At 38.3% G+C, this 22,127-nt stretch overlaps 1 protein-coding gene across 12 annotated transcripts in view; it reads right to left on the bottom strand.

Annotated features, from left to right (window-relative positions):
• The window catches only part of RIMS2 (regulating synaptic membrane exocytosis 2), a 627,382-nt gene that overhangs the window by 71,260 nt on the left and 533,995 nt on the right, over positions 1–22,127 (bottom strand). For 4 of the 12 annotated variants that reach the window (XM_063451152.1, XM_063451155.1, XM_063451164.1 and 1 more), the window contains one exon: positions 3,175–3,416. The exons of 7 other annotated variants lie outside the window; for them this stretch is intronic. In XM_063451152.1, the coding sequence (XP_063307222.1) occupies positions 3,175–3,416 (242 nt within the window). The remainder of the gene's footprint in view (positions 1–3,174; positions 3,417–22,127) is intronic. One more of the 12 variants, XM_063451151.1, reaches the window with a different exon arrangement.

Raw genomic sequence — 22,127 nt, 5'->3', positions numbered from 1 at the left:
TGCCCGTGAATCTTTAACTCCAGGTGAATGCCTGGTTTCACACCTTCCAATGCTGGTGTGCAGAAGCGGGCTACAAAATTAATAAAAGGAATGGAACATTTTAGCTATTTAGAAAAGTTAACAAATGTAACCTCTTTAGTTTAGAAAAACGTCGCCTCAGAGGGGATATCATAACATTATAGAAACATAGAAACATAGAATGTGACGGCAGATAAGAACCATTCGACCCATCTAGTCTGCCCAGTTTTCTAAATACTTTCATTAGTCCCTGGCCTTATCTTATAGTTAGGATAGCCTTATGCCTATCCCACGCATGCTTAAACTCCTTTACAAACATATCTACAATATTCCATTGTGTGGAAATCTATTCACAAATAGGATCTTACATAGGACACGAGATCATGTGTTTAGACTGGAAGAAAGAAGATTTCATCTAAGGCAAAGGAAAGGATTTTTTACCGTAAGAACAATAAGGATATGGAATTCTCTGCCTGAAGTGGTTTTATACATACTTGCAAAAACAGAATAGTCAAGGATATAATCTTTCAATGTAGGGTAATAACTGCTTCATCCAAGGATAAATCTGACTGCCATTCTGGGGTCAAGAAGGATTTTTTTTCCTTGTTTATTGCAAAATTGGAAGTGCTTCAAACTGTTTTTTTTTGCCTTCTTTTGAATCAAGAGCAAAAAAACTAATGTGAGAAAGGCTAAACTTGATGGACACATGTCTCTTTTTTTAGCCTATGCAACTATGTAACTATGGTAAGCACGTCAGTGAAGAACCAAACACTGCTGTTTATGAAGCTGGACTTGTAACTGAATTTAGTGAGAAAACTCCATTGAGTCATCACCATTCCAACTTCCAAAATGTTTAAAAAAAAGTTCACATCACCAAGAAATTCTTTGTAGTTTGAGACATGGACATAATATCATTCAAGTTTTTACCTTATTCATAGCTCAGCAAAACAGTACAATTATGTGACAGTACTGAACATAAATGAATATTTGAGATGACTCAGGATGACTCAGGCACACAGGAAATCTGAATAATATTGGATAATAAAATGCTACTATGCTAAATGCTAATTATATTATAATAATATTAACTTGGTAATGGCATATAACTAATAAGTACATATTTGACCAGAAATCTACTGTATCCACATGTTAGCAATTTGGCCACCACAGTTTATAGTTTACATGTAATTCTGTATTTTTGTATGACAGGTACATAATTCAAACAGAGTGCAGAGACAGTATAATTCCATTCGTCATGAATCTTCTAATGCCACAAAAGGGCCACTCAAGTCATCAAGGCCACTACATCGCAATGGTGTGGCCTGGGTGCAGTGGTTCTGTCCTTTTAACCCTGCATTATAAAAACATTGCAGTTTTTTGGAAACTTCAACGTTTACATTGCAGAGTTAAATCCAACTCTAGTGGGTGTCATGCTGACAGCTACTAGTGACAAAGGAAGCCCCCAAAAGAAAGCACATCAGGTCCCCTATGCTCCTATGAGAAGCGTTGGATTGAACCAACGATGGATGAAGCAAAGAAATAAGCAGTGCTGGAAAAAGTTAAGTATATTAACTTTATTTTATTATTTTTATTGCTACACCAAGCTTTTTTTGCTCAATCTTCCAATCCATAATTAATATTTTTTTCTGCAAATGTTTAATTATTTCATGCCCATAATAGCTATTTTTGAAATCTGTAGCCCGAGGCTGTATCCAATGTCCAGAGGATATATCCTCTATTTACCTATACATCATTTATCTAGGTAAACATTGTTACAGTTATGGAATTAAAAAACAAGATGTTCCCCATGGCTTTTATGAGATACTCTGCTGAATAATTTTACTTCCGTTTAAACGTTTTTTTTTAAATGTACATCACACATACAATGCAATGCTTTACAAATATAATTCCATAGAAATAATGTAGTTTGTCGAATATGGATTACTTCATAAAACCAAGTTGACACTTTCTCTAAATGTTGTTGTCCTAAACGTACATAGAATGAGCTTTCTGCCTAATGAGGTGAAGATTAAAAGTCCTGTTGAATATAAAGTACACACTACTAATGAGCACATCCATTCTGCTTAGTATGTATTTAAAGAAAAGTTTAAGGAATTTATATCAAACTCAAGTCAATCTTGTATGGAAATGTCCAAGTCATTGCTGTCTCACCTAGGCCCAACATTTTGTGTTTTTTGGATACGCTTTTCAAACGATCTAGCATTTTTGGATAAACTTTTAAAATGATTTTCGATTTTAAAAAATATTTCAACATTGCAATATTTGGATAATTTTTATACATGATGTATTTTTTTTAGATTTTAATAGTTTGAAAAAATTATTTATGAATCCAGAACAATCATTTGAAAAGATTATCCAAAAATATTAAACAAGGGCCTTAATCGGTAAGAAAGACGGAAAAATGGCCTACCTGTAAAAGATCTCTTAATTAATTTGGTCTTAAACCCTATTTACATTTTCAGAAATAAACTGAGCAAAATTAATTTTGCTTTTCCATTCAGTATTGTTACGTTCTGGGTAGTATTGTGGCCAACCAAGGTAATTACTAGGGCACTAGCCTTGGTGTCTTTAGTCCATATAATTAAGGCAATTAACTAGGATTGCCTGGTGGTATAATTAATAACTGAACTCAATTAAATGTATCAGCATGATGAAGTTTTCCAAAATTGGTATTAGATGTCACGGGAAGTGGTGAAGCTACATAATATATATAACATCTGTCTCAAAAATGGTATGGTATAATAATACTATATAAACAGATATATTAGTGTTACGATATGAGATTTTTTAAATTTTTAAATTTTGTTTTCTTCTTCAGGTCATACAAAGCACAGATATATACACCAGTCTGTTGAAAACTGCACTGAAATAAGTAAATTCCAACTATTCATGAATATGATCAAGCTCATGACCTCAATGTATGTTACTGTCCACAACAATGAATCTCTCCCATGTTACAAATTCTATGGAAGAAAAGGTAACAAAAATAAAAGCATTTTATTTCTAATTCACACAATTATTAAAACAGAAGAAATGGTGTTGAATATGTCGTCTTGCGTTCCTCGTAGACAACTGAAAAAAAAATCATCCTTCTATCAATCAAGAACAAACATATAAAAAACATTGGTTACTGACCTGTTTGGCTGAGCTGTGAGGTACTTCGACTTTTCCTTGACAAGCCAACAATGGCCACCATTTTGGCTCCGATACTAGATCGTCTCTTCTTGCCACTTGCGCCCACTGTGCCCACTGCTGTGTCAGATTGGCTTCCATCATTCTTCTCCAAAGTGTACATATCACCTCCGATGCTGGTACTTTTGGTCATATTCTTCCCAGACGCCCCCATCTGTCTGCTTTGCATTTTGGATGTAAAGACACTGTCAGCCAACAGACAGATAATGATTGCACACAAAATGAAAGGGAACAAAAGGGGAAAGACAGAAAAGCAAAGGTTTTAGTTGGGAAATATGGGAAACTACGGGAAAAAAAGCATCTAGAATGCTCAGTGATTAGAAACAGTTAAGTTTAAAAAAACAGTATCATAAAAAGGTTTAAATCAATTTACATCTAAGCACAGCTTTAAATCTTGTGGCATGGTCAAACATATGGCATATTTCAGTTGGCATGAAATAGTAACTTAGTATTTGTATTTTATACAATGTTCTTATTTTTTTTAAATGGTGCCCTATTCTGGTAAAAGATATAATTTGAACATTATCTTGCAGCCTTATAACAGGATATCTAAGTGCTGGCCACTATATAATAACTTGCTCATGACTGTGCTAGCTTCAGTTCTTTAAGACCAGGCATGTTATGGCTGGCTATAAATTATTTCTGCTTCCTGAAACAATGACGAAAAAGACACTACGCACCCAGTGGTAGTTATATAGCGAGCACAAGCACGATTCCAACATTATTAGTAAAGCGAGACAATGCCAGTCTATAATAACCTATAATACAATGTATCAAACTGTACAGGACAGTGACTTCAGCCACTTCTGAGCACCATGTAGATGATATGGACGAATGATGGGGAGTGTATATCATGAGAGGAATAAAAACAGTTTGGGAATACGATGGGGACAAATGATAGGTGAGTGCTGTTGGATTAACTAATGAGTTGTCTGTGATGTTAGGGTTGTGTGTGATGTGAGTGCTAGGAGGATGACTGATAAAACAAATACGAGATATGGGTAGCATGAATGATATTTGCAGGAGCCGAGTTAGATAAGCTCGGTCATCTTGGTTTTTACTTTTGGTTTCCCTTTCCTAATTCCTTATCTTTTCCTCCTTGTGCCAGCCTTGTGCACAGCTTCCTCCTTGTGCCAGCTTTCAATATCTGGACACAGCCATTTTGACCTCCTCTGGCATGATGTCTGCAGTTTCCCGTCCTGTAGGGTTGGTTTTACTGATGGATTGTGGGTAAATTTGAGTACCCAATTCTCCTAATAAATCTTATTCAAATAAGTGCCCGGGAATAAAACTGAGATTCAGACACATACTTAGGACTATATAGAAGCAGATTAGATTAACTTTTTGGTGATAGGGCTGGTTTAGGTATAAGTCTGGACCTTGACCAAATCTTAGGTTTGAAAAGAATTAACTACTGGTTTAAACTATTTGTACAGACTTGCATTGTTTTTACAGAATTAACCTATTAAAATAAGTATGAAAATGAGGAGAAAGGAAAGAGATGCATGTCACTTTTTAATTTCATTAGCTACTAAAAAAAAAAATAGAATCTGTAGTATAATAGCAGTAGAATTAAACAAAAGGTATTTTGCACCAGTTCTACACAGTTTGCAGTATTTAAATCACAAATAAATATTTGTCAAGTTAATGTTACAGTGTACCCTTTCGTGACATCAACAAGCACATTATATTTTGTTTCTAGAATTCAGTTACAGAAAATATGTTCTATGATCTAAAAAGTATCTAAAATATGAAAAACAGATCATAAATCTAAATTCTTCCACTTTATTCTTTTCCATCTTTAGTAAAAATGTAAAACATCAGCTGCCTGAATTGGGGATAATGTACATTAAAGGGACACTATAGTAACCAAAACAACTTTGGCTTAATGAAGCAGTTTTGATGTATAGAACATGCCCCTGCAGCCTCAATGCTCAATCCTCTGCCATTTAGAAGTGAAATCACTTTGTTTATGAACCCTAGTCACACCTCCCTGCATGTGACTTGCACAGCCTTCCTAAACACTTCCTGTAAAGAGTCGTCTAAAGTTTATCTTTTCTTTATCACTAGTTCTGTTTAATTTAGATTTTCTTATCCCCTGCTATGTTAATAGCTTGCTAGACCCTGCAAGAGCCTCCGTATGTGATTAAAGTTCAATTTAGAGATTGAGATACAATTATTTAAGGGGAAATTACATCTGTTTGAAAGTGAAACCAGTTTTTTTTTTTTTATGCAGGCTCTGTCAATCATAGCCAGGGGAGGTGTGGCTAGGGCTGCATAAACAGAAACAAAGTGATTTAACTCCTAAATGACAGTGAATTGAGCAGTGAAATTGCAGGGGAATGATCTATACACTAAAACTGCTTTAATTTAGCTAAAGTAATTCAGGAGACTATAGTGTTCCTTTAAAGATATTCATAAGAAATAGAATTAATTAAATAACACTACTACTCTGTGTGGGTTGTGTCTGTGAATAAATGTGTACAATCGGATTTTTATGGAGATCATTGTAGCAGTTTGCACTCAGCAATTGTACTGCAACAATAGTTTTACTAGTATTCCCTGCATGCAACAGTGATTAAAGTTTATTTGTAGCACTGTTGATGCAAGATTTCCCTATACCGCATTTATCGGTCCATATTCCGTTTTGTCTGTACCTATATTCACCATCAACCACCAGTATTGTTATATGAATTTATGTACCCTCTTTACTCTAACTAAAACTAAGCAGATAATGCTTTATATCAGTGTTCTTTAATTACACCATACCAGCTTGCTGGGTAAGTTACTCCCTTAAAGGGATACTACCTTAGCATTGTGCATTTTTTTCTATATTAATTAAATAACATACTATTTCAGAATTATTTTGTAAAATGGTATGGTAATGGTTATGGTAATCGGATTTTGAAGTGCAGGTCAAAAATAGCGCAAATGGGGCTATTCACAAAACATGATTACTTAAACCTAAACTTCCTCAACTCAGTATAACTCGCTACTAAGAGAATAGACCCCTACGATTGAGTTGTTGTCTCTGACCAGCCAGTGGGAGACAAGCTTAAACCAATATCTAACTAATTACAAAAACAGACATTTGCAATCTTTACACACATTCCGGGAGATGTATGAAGCCAAAACAAATGCTATTGGGGATACAAAGTGCTAAATGTGGATAAATATTGTATTGGTTTCCATGGCAACTAGGCATTATTTAGCACTCTGCCGCAGTACAGATCTTACACTCAGACCCATTACAAATAATGAAATATTTAATATTTTCATTAGGTATTCATAGCCACAACTATATGACCATATATGTAAATCTGTGTGTGAGATGTGTATCTAAATATGTTCATTGGCTTACACTGTTCTTGTCAGGTAAAATCATGTCCGCCTATTTTTGTCATTTAAAAAGACTCAGACTGTCTACAACTTGTGAACACAAAGTACTGTCTGTGATTTTTCAGGATGGCGATGTCTTCTGACTCCGATGCTTCTCACAGAATGTGATACAATCTTTCTCAGCTGATAAAAAGAATAGCCTGTCCTGTGTCTCGGACTGAAAACCGAAACCACGTCTAACAAGAGAACTCAACTCTAACAGTCTTACAGCGCAATGGTTTCTAAATTAGAAAATCAATAAAAAATAGTGGGATAATAGTCTCGTGGTACCAATTAAGCATTTAAAACAAGCACCAACACATGATGTAAGCATTTTGCACATTGTGAAGATACCAGCAGCAAGACGTCTTGTTACAGGTTTATAGTGTTTAAACAAAAAAAAAACTATACTGCACACTTATTACAATCCTGGTGCAACCAGACCTGGGGTTGGCTACCCCTCCTGTGATTGCTGAACAAAAACTGTAGTCCAGGCACTCAAGGATCAATTCAGCAGGTTTATTGGAACAAAGTGCAACGTTTCGATCCCACAAGGGATCTTTCTCAATCCTGAGACAATATTTAACTTTTTTGAATTTTTTTTTTATTAACAGCTTAATACAGCCACATTAGCTCAAACACAAGACAGCTGTAAGCCTTTTCCCTCTTTTAAATAAAAGAGGACAGTTTGGATGAGTGTAGTAGAGTTGTAAGCTGCATCTCATTCATGTTAATAAAATGCCATTGGCACATCATGTATATTGGTTAACGCGGTAATTTCTCCAAAGGAGTGATCAAGGATTATATGAGATGCATCACCTATTTCCTCACTAAACAAGGCAGACTGAAGTTTAGGGGAAAAGGAGAGACACTGTGAATTTAAAGGAAAACCGTCACTTTTCTGGACTTATAGCGGTGAATAAAACATTAAACTCACCTACAGCTTGTGTTAAACTTTCTATGAAATGACATGTTTTCTTTTCAATTTATATTAAGAATTTAGCGAAGAATATCACTATCCAGTTGAATCAAGGCACAGTCAAGGCACACAATGCAAATGAGGAGGGAACATTGTTTATTGTTCTCCTCCCCCTCTATGCTTTCTCTATATGACTGCCAGGCGCAAAGGACAGGAATTGTAACAATGATTGACCAGAAGTCGAGACTCAGATAAGAATACAAAATATTTAAAATATTGGCAAGTGGCAGCTTCTCTTAAGTAATTTTCCTAGGAGTATTTTGTATGCTAGATTGTAAGCTTGCAAACGTAGTGAAAGAATTTAAACTACTCTGAAAAAACCCTGTTATAAATCCTCATGGCCTTCACACAGGCGGCAAGATGAAGGAATGTGTGAGAGCCATTAAAGAATCCTCCATCTTAAAGGAACATTCTACGCCCACTCCCTCTAGCATGTATGCTCACTGAGTAGGGCCCTCAACCCCTCTGTTCCTGTGCATCTAACTTGTTTGGTTACAAATACTTAGGACTTACACTGTTAGTCCAACCACTGTGGAATGTGTTGGCACTTTATTAGTAATATTAGTAACATTATAGTAGCTAGTTAGATTTATGCCCCCCATGAAAAAAATAAAGAGATTTACACACCATAAGTGGCAATGTAAACACTGCTTTTTCTCAGAAAAGATAGCGTTGACACTGTTGAGATTGCAGGGACAGTCTCTTTGCCCCAGAACCTCTAGATTAAGCAGTAGTGGTTCTGGTACTTACAGCGTCCCTTTAAATGACCTCCCATGACCCAGTGGACTGAAAAAAAGCATATGTGGTAGCTATATTTAAAAAGGTTTCAAAATCTCCAGCCGGGAATTACAGACCTGTGAGTTTAACATCTGTGGTTGGGAAATGATTTGAAGGGCTATTAAAGGACCACTGAAGACACCCAGACCACTCCATTTCAATGTTTTTGGTGCAGTCGCCCTGCACTTTTAATCCTGAAATTTAAAACATTGAAGTTTTGTAGAAATTGCCGGGTTTATACACCTCTAGTGACTGAAAGATAGCCACTGCAGTCACTTCTGCACATCGAACTTGGTTCTCAATCAAATGCTGCTCCTAGATTTCCCGCACTAGCCTCTAAATTCTTTCCTATTTAAAGATTGAAGATCTCAACCAAAGAAGGCAGGACCAGCAATGAGGATAGCAGTGCAGTGAAGGAGGAAACGCAAGGTAAAAGGTAAAATAGCTTTTTCCATGCATTCAGAGGGGGTCAGGGACATCTAAACTGCCACAGGACACTATAACGTTAGGAACACAGGTTTGTAAGTGATAATATTCAGGAATTAATTTTGAACAACAATATATCAATAAGGAGTCAACAGGGTTTCATGAAAAAAAGGTCATGTCAAACTAACTTATTTGTTTTTAATGAATCAGTTGGTAGGACTATAGATCAGGGTGAGTCAGTAGATGTGATCGACTTAGATTTTGCTATTTAATACATTTTCACACAAAAAGTTACTATTAAATCTGAAATCAGATGGTTTAGATAAAAAAAAATCTTGTTCAGGAAAGTAACTTAAAGATAGCGTGCAGAGAGTAGCAGAGTGTAGTTGTAAATTGATTTTTTTTCAAAGTTGGACAAATATGGTAAGTGGGGTGCCACAGGGTTCTATTATGGGTACAATTCTTCTTATTATTATCATTAGTAAAGCACCAACAAATTCCACAGAGTTGTATTATAATATGTTTATAAATGATCTCCTAGTTTGCATTGAAAGTCACATGTTAGTGTTTGCAGATGGCACAAAGCCCGGTAAGTTTTCATATAACTTTGGATACATTTGGGGGGATTGGGCATTTGGTTGATTGGGCAGGCAAGTGGCAGATAAGATTCAATACAGAGGAATGCAAACTCAGACATTTTGAATCAAGGAACCCACAAGCAGATATACATTGAATGGGGTTTAGTTGGAATAATATTAAAGGGATACTCCAACCCTTATTAAGGGTGTAGTTATTTTACTCAGCATTCCCCCACCTCCTCCCCATCACTCAAAACCTTACTAGAAGCTTTAAACTTACCCGGAATGCCAGGCATCTCCTCCCTTGTGTGGTCCATTGAAATGCTTCTCGTAAAGAAGCATTTGATTGGAACTTCTTGCCGATTCAGAGAGCATGCGTGCGCTCAGAGCCAACACACGCTTCCTAGAAGTTCTGTATGTCTGTTGCCAGCGTGCTCTTAGGTAACAGATGTACAGTGCACATGTTGGTGTGTTTGTGTGCAGAACTTGAAACAAGAAATTCTCTTTAGTCTTCACAGCTGTAGCCTTACACATGGATTGGAGAAAGGATCATTGTGATAATAATGATGAGCTTCAGATTAAATGCACGCTTTGCCTCTTATGTATTACTGATGAATAGAAAATCATTCCCTTGAGGAAGAACTATGTTAACATAAAATATTATCTGCCACCAGATTGATTGACATTGTTCTTCTACTATTTATGGATGCATAACACAGTGTATTTGGTCCTGTTATTATAACTGTCTGTTTTTAATCTTCTTAAGAGAAGTAAATAAATGGCATTTCAGACGGTGAGAATGGGCACCTTTGGGCCCCCACAGTATGTTTTTTTCAGGTTATTTTTCCGACCTCTCAAACGAACTGTTTTTTTTTTATATATGTTGCTCTTTGAACCAACACTTATCCTCTTAGCTCACCTCCCTCTAAATCTATTGAAGTAGGAGACTATATTCAACCAAGCTTTTCCCCCAAATCTAATACTTTATCCGGCATTGTCCGTTTTTATAACCACTTTCTTCACTTGTTTTAATTGATCTTGCTGTTTCTTCTGGTGTCTTTTAGTCCTGCCCCTCCTAATCTAAATGCCCCGTAACCCTTCTCACCTTTATTTCTTTATCTCTGTCTGCGTCTCTGTCTCTCCCTCTTCATATTTCCCGCTTATATGTCTATAGATCGCTTATCCATCCTACTTATCTCTCCAATCCATTTTGCCTCTGTCTTTTCAGTCATATCTCATAGACTCTAGCGTTAAAACCTTTTTCTCCATATATCTGTCCTTCTGTAATTTTTGCACCTGTCTCAGCTACACTTTATCGCTTCTGTGCCTCACCACCATTATCAAGATACGATAATATGGCCCAATACTCTTAGGTATTGAGATCCAAAACAGTGTGTGAAACAGAGAGTGAAAGAGATCTATGCCATCAGAGGCACACACCTATTGCTGCCTTGAATAATCCAAACAAGTCTGGCAACTTTGAGAATTAAACATTCTATAAGTGCTGGTTTGTTTCATTGACAGGTTCCCTATTAAACAAGGCTAGGGTTTACAATTATGTTTTTAGCAGATGTATCAAATATTATTTAATACTTTTACAGGAATATGCTATTTGGTGTTTTTAATAACTTGGATTTGCCATAATTTGATTTAATAACTCATGATTTGCCATAATTTGATGTGGAATTTGGTCATTTTGTCTCTGCCCACTCCTACATTCGATTTAATGGAATTTGGTAATTTTGTCTCTGCCTTTCCCTTAAATTGTAGTATTTTGGTATATTATAGCTATAGATTATGCTAGAACTCTTAGATGTGCTAGAACTCTGATTTCATTTTTGCTGCGGTTGTAATATTATAAATAAGATTTGCAAAGTACCAGTGAAAGTCCTGCCACACATTCAGTTTGAATCAAGATCAGATTTACTTTCTGGTTGACTCAAACCTTAGATAAAAGCTATATCAAATTTGAGATCTTGGATTGGCAGATAGTGTTAAATTTCCTGTTAATTTCTTAATTTGTTTAAAATATAGTTTTCTGTATAAATTGGCAAGCTATCTAAGTGTCCAAGTGTATCTACTGGCTTAAATAAATATACTACTGGAGTCAACTCATTGGCACCTGTCACATTCCGGAACTAGAAGTGAACGTGACTTACTCTCTGCAAAAGCATATTTGGGACAAATTCTGTTGCTGATTGTTAGTAAAATAGAAAAATAAAAAGTGTTAATGAATATTACATTTTTACTGGACGTCTCATATTAAACACTATGCATGCAATATAATGTGCTTCCACTATACCCACACTTTGTATCTACCATACACACACTGCATCCCTTACACATATACTGCATCCCTTACACACACTACATCTAGTATAAACACACACAATGCATCCATTACACATATTGCATCTGCTATAGACACATTGTATACCTTACCCACACATACACTTCCTATCATACTGAACAGAACATCCACTATACACACACTGCATCCACTATACCCACACTACTTCTAGTATAAACACAGACAATGCATCTGTTACACACACTGCATCTGCTATAGGCACATTGCATACCTTACACACACACTGCATCCACTATACACACACTGCATCCCTTACACACACTACATCTAGTATAAACACACACAATATCGCATCTGCTATACACACATTGCATACCTTACACACACATACACTTCATCCACTATACACACACACTACATCCCATAATCACAAATATGCTACAATACACACACTACATCTGCTATACACATACACACTACATCCACTATTCATACACAAATGACATCTACTATAAAAATACACACTGCATCCACTATACACACACATACTGCACACAGGGCCAGCATGAGCAGGTGACAACTATGACGGACTGCTGCAACATCCACTCCCATCAGCCTCAGCCAGCACTACCCCAAGCAAGCCACCCTCCAGCAGACAAAAGGTAGGCTCACAGGAGGGAGGCGGCAAATATAACAATTATTACATTTATGTGTGTGCATATGTCAGTGTGTGTATCTGTGTGTCTGTATATATGCATGTATGTTGGTGTGTGTGTCTGTGTATCTGTATAGGTATCAGTGTGTGTGTGTGTGTGTGTGTATGAGTGTATTTGTGTTTGGCAGTATATACACTACACACAAATGCATGCCTGCATTCAAAAGCCGACATTCACACGCTATCCATACAAAAATGCATTCAAACATACAAACACTACTCAGTGCTAAATACAACCCTGCAAGTAGAGGGGTTCCCCCAAAATGCTTGCACCATGGCCATTTCTACATTAGTTTCAGCACTGCCCCTCGTCAGCTTTTATAGTGAAGAGGAGGCCCAAAGCATGTGAACTTCAGCTTCCAGAAGCTCTCTCCGACTCTCACAAGCCCCAGTGCTGTCGCTGGTTACCATGGCAATGCTCCACTATACATACACTGCATCCCTGTGGGGCAAAATTGTAGCCAGGACTGAGAGTGGACTCAGGGGTAGGTCCTGTGACTCAGGCATTGAGCTGTGTAAGGTGCCTCAACATTTCTGATGGCAGTTCTGTTTGTACATGATAAACAAATGACGTCCTGATAACAAGCTACGCAGATGAAAGTCTGGTCTAAGCCATTTTACTGAGATGTACATGAATAATAGATGGATTTCCTATTTGGATATTTTTAAATTTTAGATGTGCATTTCAGTATCTCTCTGTAATTTTATATCCAATGGGACTGAATCAAGAATTAGTTTTGTGTATATTTTTTTTCTTTTCTTTTTTGGAGTTTTCCTTCTTTTGCCCCAATTCATACCCTCTAGACAGATATACAAGGTTACTTTTAACATGCATATTTTAAACTCATCCCTTGATAAATCATAGCATGATGAACTTTTAATGAAGAGATACACTGCACTGACTGAACTGCACTACTATAGTCTCATTACACAATATTTCCAGCTAGGCACAGACTATTTGGTTTTATTAGTTGGGTGTTTAATTCCCACTTTAATAATTCTTATCTCCTGAGATATATAATAGGTAAATAAATGTGTATTGAAAGATCTAATTTCACGGAACTGTGCAGGCAATGGGCCATATCTATCCAGCACATTCCCAAACTTGTATTATCCTATAGGGAGGAGGTAAGGCCTGTTTAACCCCTTAACACCGCAGCCAAATGTACAAGTTGTGAACGAAACAAAACGTAAACAAAACCTGGCATTTGCGCTATATGTCTGTCCAACCGTAATTCACCTCTTTCATATTAAATGCACCCCCCCTTATTATATATCATTTTATTCAGGGGAAACAGGGCTTTCATTTAATATCAAATATTTAGCTATGAAACATAATTTAATATGAAAAAAATGGGAGAAAATAAGATTTTTTTTTATTTTTTTCGTTCTTCATGACATTTTAACTGTCAATGTCATAATACTGTTTGCTTTTACTGCAATAAAATACACATATTTGTATTCAGCAAAGTCTCACGTGTAAAACAGTACCCCCTATGTACAGGTTTTATGGTGTTTTGGGAAGTTACAGGGTCAAATATAGCGTGTTACATTTGAAATTGAAATTCGCCAGATTGGTTACGTTGCCTTTGAGACTGTATAGTAGCCCAGGAAATAAATTTACACCCATAATGGCATACCACTTGCAATAGTAGACGACCCAAGGTATTGCAAATAAGCGATGTCCAGTCTTTTTTAGTAGCCATTTGGTCACAAACACTGGCCAAAGTTAGCGTTTGTATTTGTTTGTGTGTGAAAAATGCAAAAAACGCCAATTTTGGCCAGTGTTTGTGACTAAGTGGCTACTAAAAAAGACTGGACATACCCCATTTGCAATACCTTTGGTTGTCTACTATTGCAAATGGTATGCCATCATAGGGGTAATTTTCATTCTTGGGCTACCATAGGGTCATAAAGGCAACGTAAGCAATCTGGCGAATTTTAATGTGAAAAAAATTAAACACAAGCCTTATATTTGACGCTGTAATTTTTGAAAACACCATAAAACCTGTACATGAGGGGTACTGTTGTACTCAGGAGACTTCGCTGAACACAAATATTTGTGTTTCAAAACAGTAAAAAGTATTGCAGCAATAATATCGTCCCTGTAAGTGCTGTTTGTGCGTGAAAAATGCAAAAAACTTCACTTTTACTGGCGATATCATGGTTGTAATACATTTTACTGTTTTGAAACACTAATATTTGTGTTCAGCGAAGTCTCCCGAGTAAAACAGTACCCCCCATGTACAGGTTTTATGGTGTCTTGGAAAGTTATAGGGTTAAATATAGTGCTAGCAAATTAAATTCCCTATACTTTCGGCATGGGTGGTCAGGCAGGTCCCGCTAATTGTAATTAATTAGGATACCTAATTATGTAAAATTATTACATAAATATATGTGTAGAATTAATATATGTATATATATACATATGTGTATATATACGTATATATATATATAATTTTTTTTTAATATTTTTATTTATATATAGGTATATATATAGTGATATATACGTATATATTTATGTATATAGATATATATATTATTTCGTTATAAGTGTATTTTGATATATATATATATATATATTAATATCAGAATACAGTTAGAACGAAATAAAACACATCTATATATTTTTTAATATTTTATTTTTAATTATTTTTTTTATTTAATTTTTTTACATATTTACATATTATTTTTTTTTATATTATTTATAAATATATATATAACAATAATTATATATATATTTAATCCGTATCAGTCTACGTGTAATTTGATATTAATATATATATATAATTATATATATATTAATATTAAAATACACCTAGACGGTGTATGTGTATGTGTGTATATGTGTATATATATACTTAGATCATATATATATAATATATATATATGATCTAAGTATATAATTTATTTATTTTTACACTGTTTTAAAACATTTTTATTTTATTTTCAGCCAGCAGGGGGACCAACTGTCATTACAGTTAGTCCCCCTGCTGGCAATGCAGCAGGCAGCTATACCGGCCATGTGATTGTGAGGTCCTCGCAAGGACCTCACTCTCACATGGCCGGGAGGGCTCCTGGAGGGCGGACGTGCCGCGGGGGGCTCCCTGGGAGTCCCCCGAACCGCGATCGCCGGCGTGGGACCGCCAGCGACCGGGTAAGTTACTAAAAACCGGAGGGCGTACTATTACGTCCGGCGGCGTTTAGAGCCGCTTTTAAAAGGACGTAATAGTACGCCCTCCGGTCTTAAGGGGTTAAACACTTAATAATAATAATAATAATAATAATAATAATAATAATAATTGACCTACACTTGAGAAAGCCCCCCAGTTATCAAAATGCGTTGTCTTGTTTTAACCTTTGTTTTAAAGCATTAAAGTATATTTGACATTCACTACTAGTTGTATTTGTCCATTTATTAGACATTTTATGCTTTTACAATTTTGTTTGTTATCTTTTCCTGTTCCTGGCACTAATAAGGAAACTTGAAGAATTTACCCATCATTATATCCCTGGTGGGGATTATACCACCCAAGCGCTACCATCTGAGCAGGATGTACTGCTCCACTACATGTGAGCAGAATATTCTTACTTTTACAACCATTATTACATTAATTACAGTGAGCACTATTGTTAGCCGTTTATATCTTTTATATATGAAATCAGGGCTGGACTGGGAAAAAAATTTGGCCCGGGCTATTTTCAATCACAGCAGCCCCCTGAAAAGGGACAGGGCCAGAGAGGATGTGTATTGTCATCACTAATGACAAGCACGCCCCCTCTCAAAGTGAGCATGTTGGTTCAATGCGCAGAGCCCCGCTGAAGAGCTCTAGCATTAGAAAAAGGCCCTGTATTTGTTCGGCACAGCGCAAGCAAATGTAATTACATGCTTGCACTGTGTTTGCTTTTTACTATTCTCTGGTGTCTCCATAAGTGGGATACCAGAGGACAAAAGGGCCAGGGAAGCATATGGTGCATGTGTTTGGAGCCTGTTTGTGGGATTGCTTGTGTGTAGAGTGTGGTGTGGTATTGTGTAAATAGGTCGATTTCATTAGTGTTGATGGTGTAATATGTGTGGCTAGTGGCTGTAGAGAGTGTGCGTATAGGGGGCATAGTGTGTATAGGGGATGTAGCGAGTGTGTGCATATGTGCTGTAGTGTGTGTATATAGGTGACGTAGTGTGTGTAGGGGTTGTAGAGAGTGTGTGTTTAGAGAATGTTGTATGTGTTTGCTTACAAGGAATGTAGTATGTGTTTGCTTACGAGGAATGTAGTATGTGTTTGCTTACAAGGAATGTAGTATGCGCACAGGGGACCCAGAGTTTGTATGTCAGGAATGTAGTGTGTGTAGGTGGTGCAGTGTGTGTGTGTAGGAGATTGTGTGTGTGTGTGTGTGTGTGTAGGAGATTGTGTGTGTGTGTGTGTGGGATTCAGAGTGTATACAGGCTAATGGATATAGCATGTATCTAGAGCGTAAAGTGTGTAGTGGTGCAGTGTGAGGGGTGCTGTAGTATATATATATATATATATATATATATATAAAAATATATATATATGTTTGGATGTATTGTATGTGTGAGGAGCGCAGTGTGTTGGGTGTGCTGTGTGTATGTGTGAAGGGTGCAGCATGTGTGTGTGAGGGTGTTATTGTCAGGATCGGGACAGGGATCCAACACGCAGAGTACAAACAGTAGCCAGATACGTATACCGGACCTTAGAATGGCCGGACTAACGTAAGTAGTACAGTATAGAATGGTCAAAGACAAGCCGAGGTCGAGGGTAACAGAAGACAGGTAAGCGAGAGACAAGCCGAATCAAGGGTAACAGAGATAAGCAGAGTAAGGTAAACAAGCCGGGTCAAAACCAAAAGGGATAATAGAATACACAAGCACTGAGTGACTAGAACAAGCTAGAACCACGACAGGGCAATGAGCTAATGAACGAAGCTCTGTTAAATACCCTGTTCAGAGCAGTAACCACGCCTCCGAGGCTTCCTGATTGGTCCTGCAGCAATTGAGTGACAGGTCGTTCCGGAGGAGTGTCCTGATGACAACTTCCTGCCTAGATGCTGTAAAAGGCAGTCACTCCCTCGCGGCCGGCCTTGCATGACCGGATAGACCGTGGGGAAGGGAGCCATCAGGCCGTCTGGATGGAGGAACAGCTAAGTCTCTACCTCTTTCGGAGGTAGAGACCGCAGGTACCCTGACAGTTATTGTCTGTCACATTCTATGTTTCTAATTTTCTTTGTCCGTTACCTCACTGAGGGTTATTTTATATATTATATATATGTGTGTGCGCTGTATGTGTGTGAGAGTGTGCTATGTGTGAGAGTGTATTGTGTTGTGTGTGTGAGGGTGCTGTGTGTGTCTGAGGGTGCCGTCTGTGTCTGAGGGTGCCGTGTGTGAGTGAGGGTTCTGTGTGAGTCTGAGGGTGTTGTGTGAGTCTGAGGGCACTGACTGTGTGTGAGGGTGCTGTGTGTGAAGGTGATGTGTGTCCCCGAGGGTGCTGTCTGTGTCTGAGGGTGCTATCTGTGTGAGGATGCTTTGTGTGTGTGTGTGTGTGTGCTGTTAGTGTGTGTGTGTGCGTGATGTTAGTGTGAGTGTACTGTGTGTTGTGTGTGTGTGTGTGTGCTGTGGGTGTGTGTGTGCTGTTTGTGAGTGTGCTGTTAGTGTAAATATGTTTTTTTTAAATATGTATTTTTTTTTATAAAAAAAAAAAAACATTATATCCCCCCCTCCCTTCTTACCTTTAGCCTGGGAAGGGGGAGCCGTGCTGCCATAGAGGGGGGAGCTGTGCTGCCTTCCCTGGTGGTCTCAGTGGTGAGAGTGAACTCTAGACTGCATGGCTAGAGTTCACTCTTGTGAGATCTTAGCATTGCCATGGTAACCACGGCAACGCTCAGACCTTGCGAGAGGAACCCGGCGGAGCTGATGTTTTGAGCTCCCCGGGTCCTCTACTGCCTCCCTCACTCCCTCCCTAGCCGGCGGCCGCTTGTAACTGCCTGTGGGCCAGTGAGGGAGATCTTTGATCTCCCCACCGGCCCATGAAGGCACACAGCAGGGCCAGCGCTCTGATAGCGCTGGCCCTGCAGGGGCTGGTAGGGGAGATCCTGTGATCTCCCCTGCTGGCCTCGGCCCATGGCCATCGCGGCCCACCGGCATTTGCCCGGTATGCCCGATGGCCAGTCCGGGCCTGTATGAAATCATACATTGAGGGACCAGCCCCAGATCTACATATCCATCAGTGGGGATTGTACGGCTGCATGCTCTTAAACTCATGTCCTGCACCTAGTTCCAAACACTCCGCACCATCACTGGTTATTTTCTGCTTTTATTTCAGATACTACTACCATTCGAAGTGTGGACGGTTACAGTTGAGAATAGACTCCAGCAATTGTGGACTAATCGGACTCTATATTGGTGCAACCAATATTTTGCGTATATATAAATTGATCTGCCTTCCGACTTCATTATTGTATCAACATGCTAACTAAGAAACTGTGTCCTATAAATGTTCTCTAATTTAAAGGAGAATGATGGGGCAAAGTTACCCCCTATTTCTGTAATGCATTGTAAAGGTAATACATTAAAAGTAATGTTAGAAAAAAATGATAGAAAAAATGAGACAAAACTACAAACTTCAGTAGACCAAAAGCCAGTAGGAAACGCTTTTGCCATAAACCCCTCTACAGAAAATTTTCATAAGATAAGACATTTTCCCCAAAGAAAGGTTCAGTTTGTCACTTAGGAATAATGGAACGGCTCTTTAAACTGACAGCGGCCATTCTGTGTCTTCTTTCAATTTAGCCATTCACTATGTAGTTAAGCTTCAGCAGAGTCATGGTCTGCACATGTTAGGTCCACGGCTCTGCTGATAGGTTAGCCCATCACGTATACGTAACATGCAGATGCCGGAGGCAAAATGTAGACAAAATTGGCATAGCCTGTATACAACCAGTGCTGCAGATGGAGATACGCCCCCCAAAAAATGGTTAAATTGTCACTATATAGTTTGAAAATTATAATATACAGTCCATGAACTAGACTGGCCATAATTTTGTGGTCAACCCAAAATCCAAAAAGACACCACTTGACAAATTGTGTAATATGTCACCAGGCGATTCATTAACAACTGTGCAATTGAATAGTCATCTCTAAACCAAAGCAATTAGCAAAAAACAATCTGAATCTCTAATTATAGCTTTCTAGTTTCCGTGTCACTCTCTTACGTTCCTCCACTGCATTCTGCAATTAATTAACAAACAATCTACACTTAATGAGGCTAAACATCAGCAGATCAACCAATTCTTCACCTAGCCTTTGCTCCTTAAAAACACGCTCCTCATATACTGCAGTATACGGAACTTTCTGTTTAAACATAATACACCTTTTCAACATTTATGTGTATAGCACTTTAGATTCTCCAGAAAAAAACTTTGTTAGACACCCCATCATTACTCATATTTGTGAAACGTTTGCACCTTACAATGAGGTGACAGTATTTTCATTGTCAAAACAATACACTCTTTTGGGTATCACTTATTTTAATGTTACAATGCTACATGAATGTTCCATTACTGCCACTTCCTACTCCCTCAATGAATACATCTGGTGTTCTCGAAGAATACTCTGGCTACCACAGCCTCTCATATTCTAGTAAGCTTCCCCAGTTAAACCAGTGCTTATTCTACAGCTTTAAAGCCAGCCTTAAAGGAACATTGTAAGCACTATAACCACTAGAGTCCACTGTAGTTGTTCTGCTGCCAGGAGTACTCCAGCACCCTACCTCGCCTCCTCCTCTGCAGCCTGGAAGCTCCCTGCATGGAGGCAGCGTATCAGTGCAGGGAGATGGTTATGGGCAGAGAGCTTTTAGCCAATTCTCTGAGTTAATGAGATGACCCAATGGTCTGTAGTGGTTATGGCCATTGTAGTGTTCCTTTAAGTTGCTTTTAAATGTTAACAATTTGATAGTTAAATAACTTGGCAAAGGATGTGTGCCATAGGGCGGTAATGCACACTCCTTACATATGAATTTGAAAAAGTTCACCCAATTCACAATTGCCTATTCTCTCTTTATATAGCCATCAATAAATAATACACAGATGACACATGCTACACGGTAACTAAGGGTACAGTGATACAAGAATATATTGAAACTCTGGTCCAGGAAAATAGCCATCTTATGTAACGTTTTAATGAAGTAGGAAAAATAATACTGTGATTCCTATGGGAGAAATTCAGCTCTATATATTAAATATAAAACTTATCTGATGCTTAAAGGACCACTCTAGGCACCCAGACCACTTCAGCTTAATGAAGTGGTCTGGGTGCCAGGTCCAGCTAGGGTTAACCCATTTTTTCATAAACATAGCAGTTTCAGAGAAACTGCTATGTTTATGAATGGGTTAAGCCTTCCCCCTATGTCCTCTAGTGGCTGTCTCATTGACAGCCGCTAGAGGCGCTTGCGTGCTTCTCACTGTGATTTTCACAGTGAGAGCACGCCAGCGTCCATAGGAAAGCATTATGAATGCTTTCCTATGTGACTGTCTGAATGCGCGCGCAGCTCTTGCCGCGCGTGCGCATTCAGCCGACGGGGAGGAGAAGAGGCGGATCGGAGGAGGAGAGCAGGAGGTGAGGTCTCCGCCCAGCGCTGGAAAAAGGTAAGATTTAACCCCTTTCCCCTTTCCAGAGCCGGGCGGGAGGGGGTCCCTGAGGGTGGGGGCACCCTCAGGGCACTCTAGTGCCAGGAAAACGAGTATGTTTTCCTGGCACTAGAGTGGTCCTTTAACACTAAGGGGTAAAATAAAGCATGATAGGTTAATGATGCTTACACTCTACATTGTGAGAATTCTGCCTACAAGAACAGAACACTGGGTATCCCTTACTGACTATTACAGGGTAAGCCAAAATTCAGAGTGGGATTTGACTGGTAAATAAACGTATCTGTTAGTAGTTCCATTTGTTTTGTTTCAGGTACATATTATAACTGAGTCTTGGGAGATCCGTCATGGGTAAATTCACAAAGGAACAACGAGCAAACAATGAATTTATTCATCTACTCATCCTGTCTGACGAAGGTCATTTCCATTTACACGGCTTCGTCAATAAGTAAATGTGTTGTTTCTGGCATAGAGAAACTCTGCGGGTTTTTCATCAATGCCAATTGCACCCTATTAAAAGCACCGTCTGGTGCGGGGTGACCTCGTAGGAAGTTATCGGGTAAAAATTCGAGAGCTAGAGCTTCATACATTAACTAATGCTATCCACAATGCAATCGAAAGAGTCCAATTTTGCAAGGCGGCAAATGGAGCTCGTTTAAAAGACGTCGTCTTGTGTGCCTAGTCCAGGGATAGGCAACCTTCGGCTCTGCAGATGTTTTGGACTACACCTCCCATGATGCTTTGCAGCATTATGTGTGTAAGAGCATTGAGGGGGATGTAGTCAACAACATCTGGAGAGCCGAAGGTGGCCTATCCCTGGCCTAGTCAAACAAATCTCCATACGTTAAGTATTGTTAGTGAGAATGGTCAGAGGAGAATGGCCAGACTGGTTCAAACTGACAAGAAGTCATATCCCCAAAGCTTGCAGTATCCCCAAAGATCAAAGCTATCAGCCAATACCTGCAAGATCTACAGGAAAACTATCATCACTTTCAAAATGTCATCTGAAGACGGTTTGAATACAGTGAGTGACTGACATCCTGAGGTACCTAGGCTGATACCTACCGTATGGGG

The sequence above is a fragment of the Pelobates fuscus genome, chromosome 4 (genome assembly GCF_036172605.1).
Source record: "Pelobates fuscus isolate aPelFus1 chromosome 4, aPelFus1.pri, whole genome shotgun sequence".
Lineage (NCBI taxonomy): Eukaryota > Metazoa > Chordata > Amphibia > Anura > Pelobatidae > Pelobates > Pelobates fuscus.
Note: the sequence above shows the minus strand (reverse complement) of the source record. Positions and strands in the feature narration are given on the sequence as shown.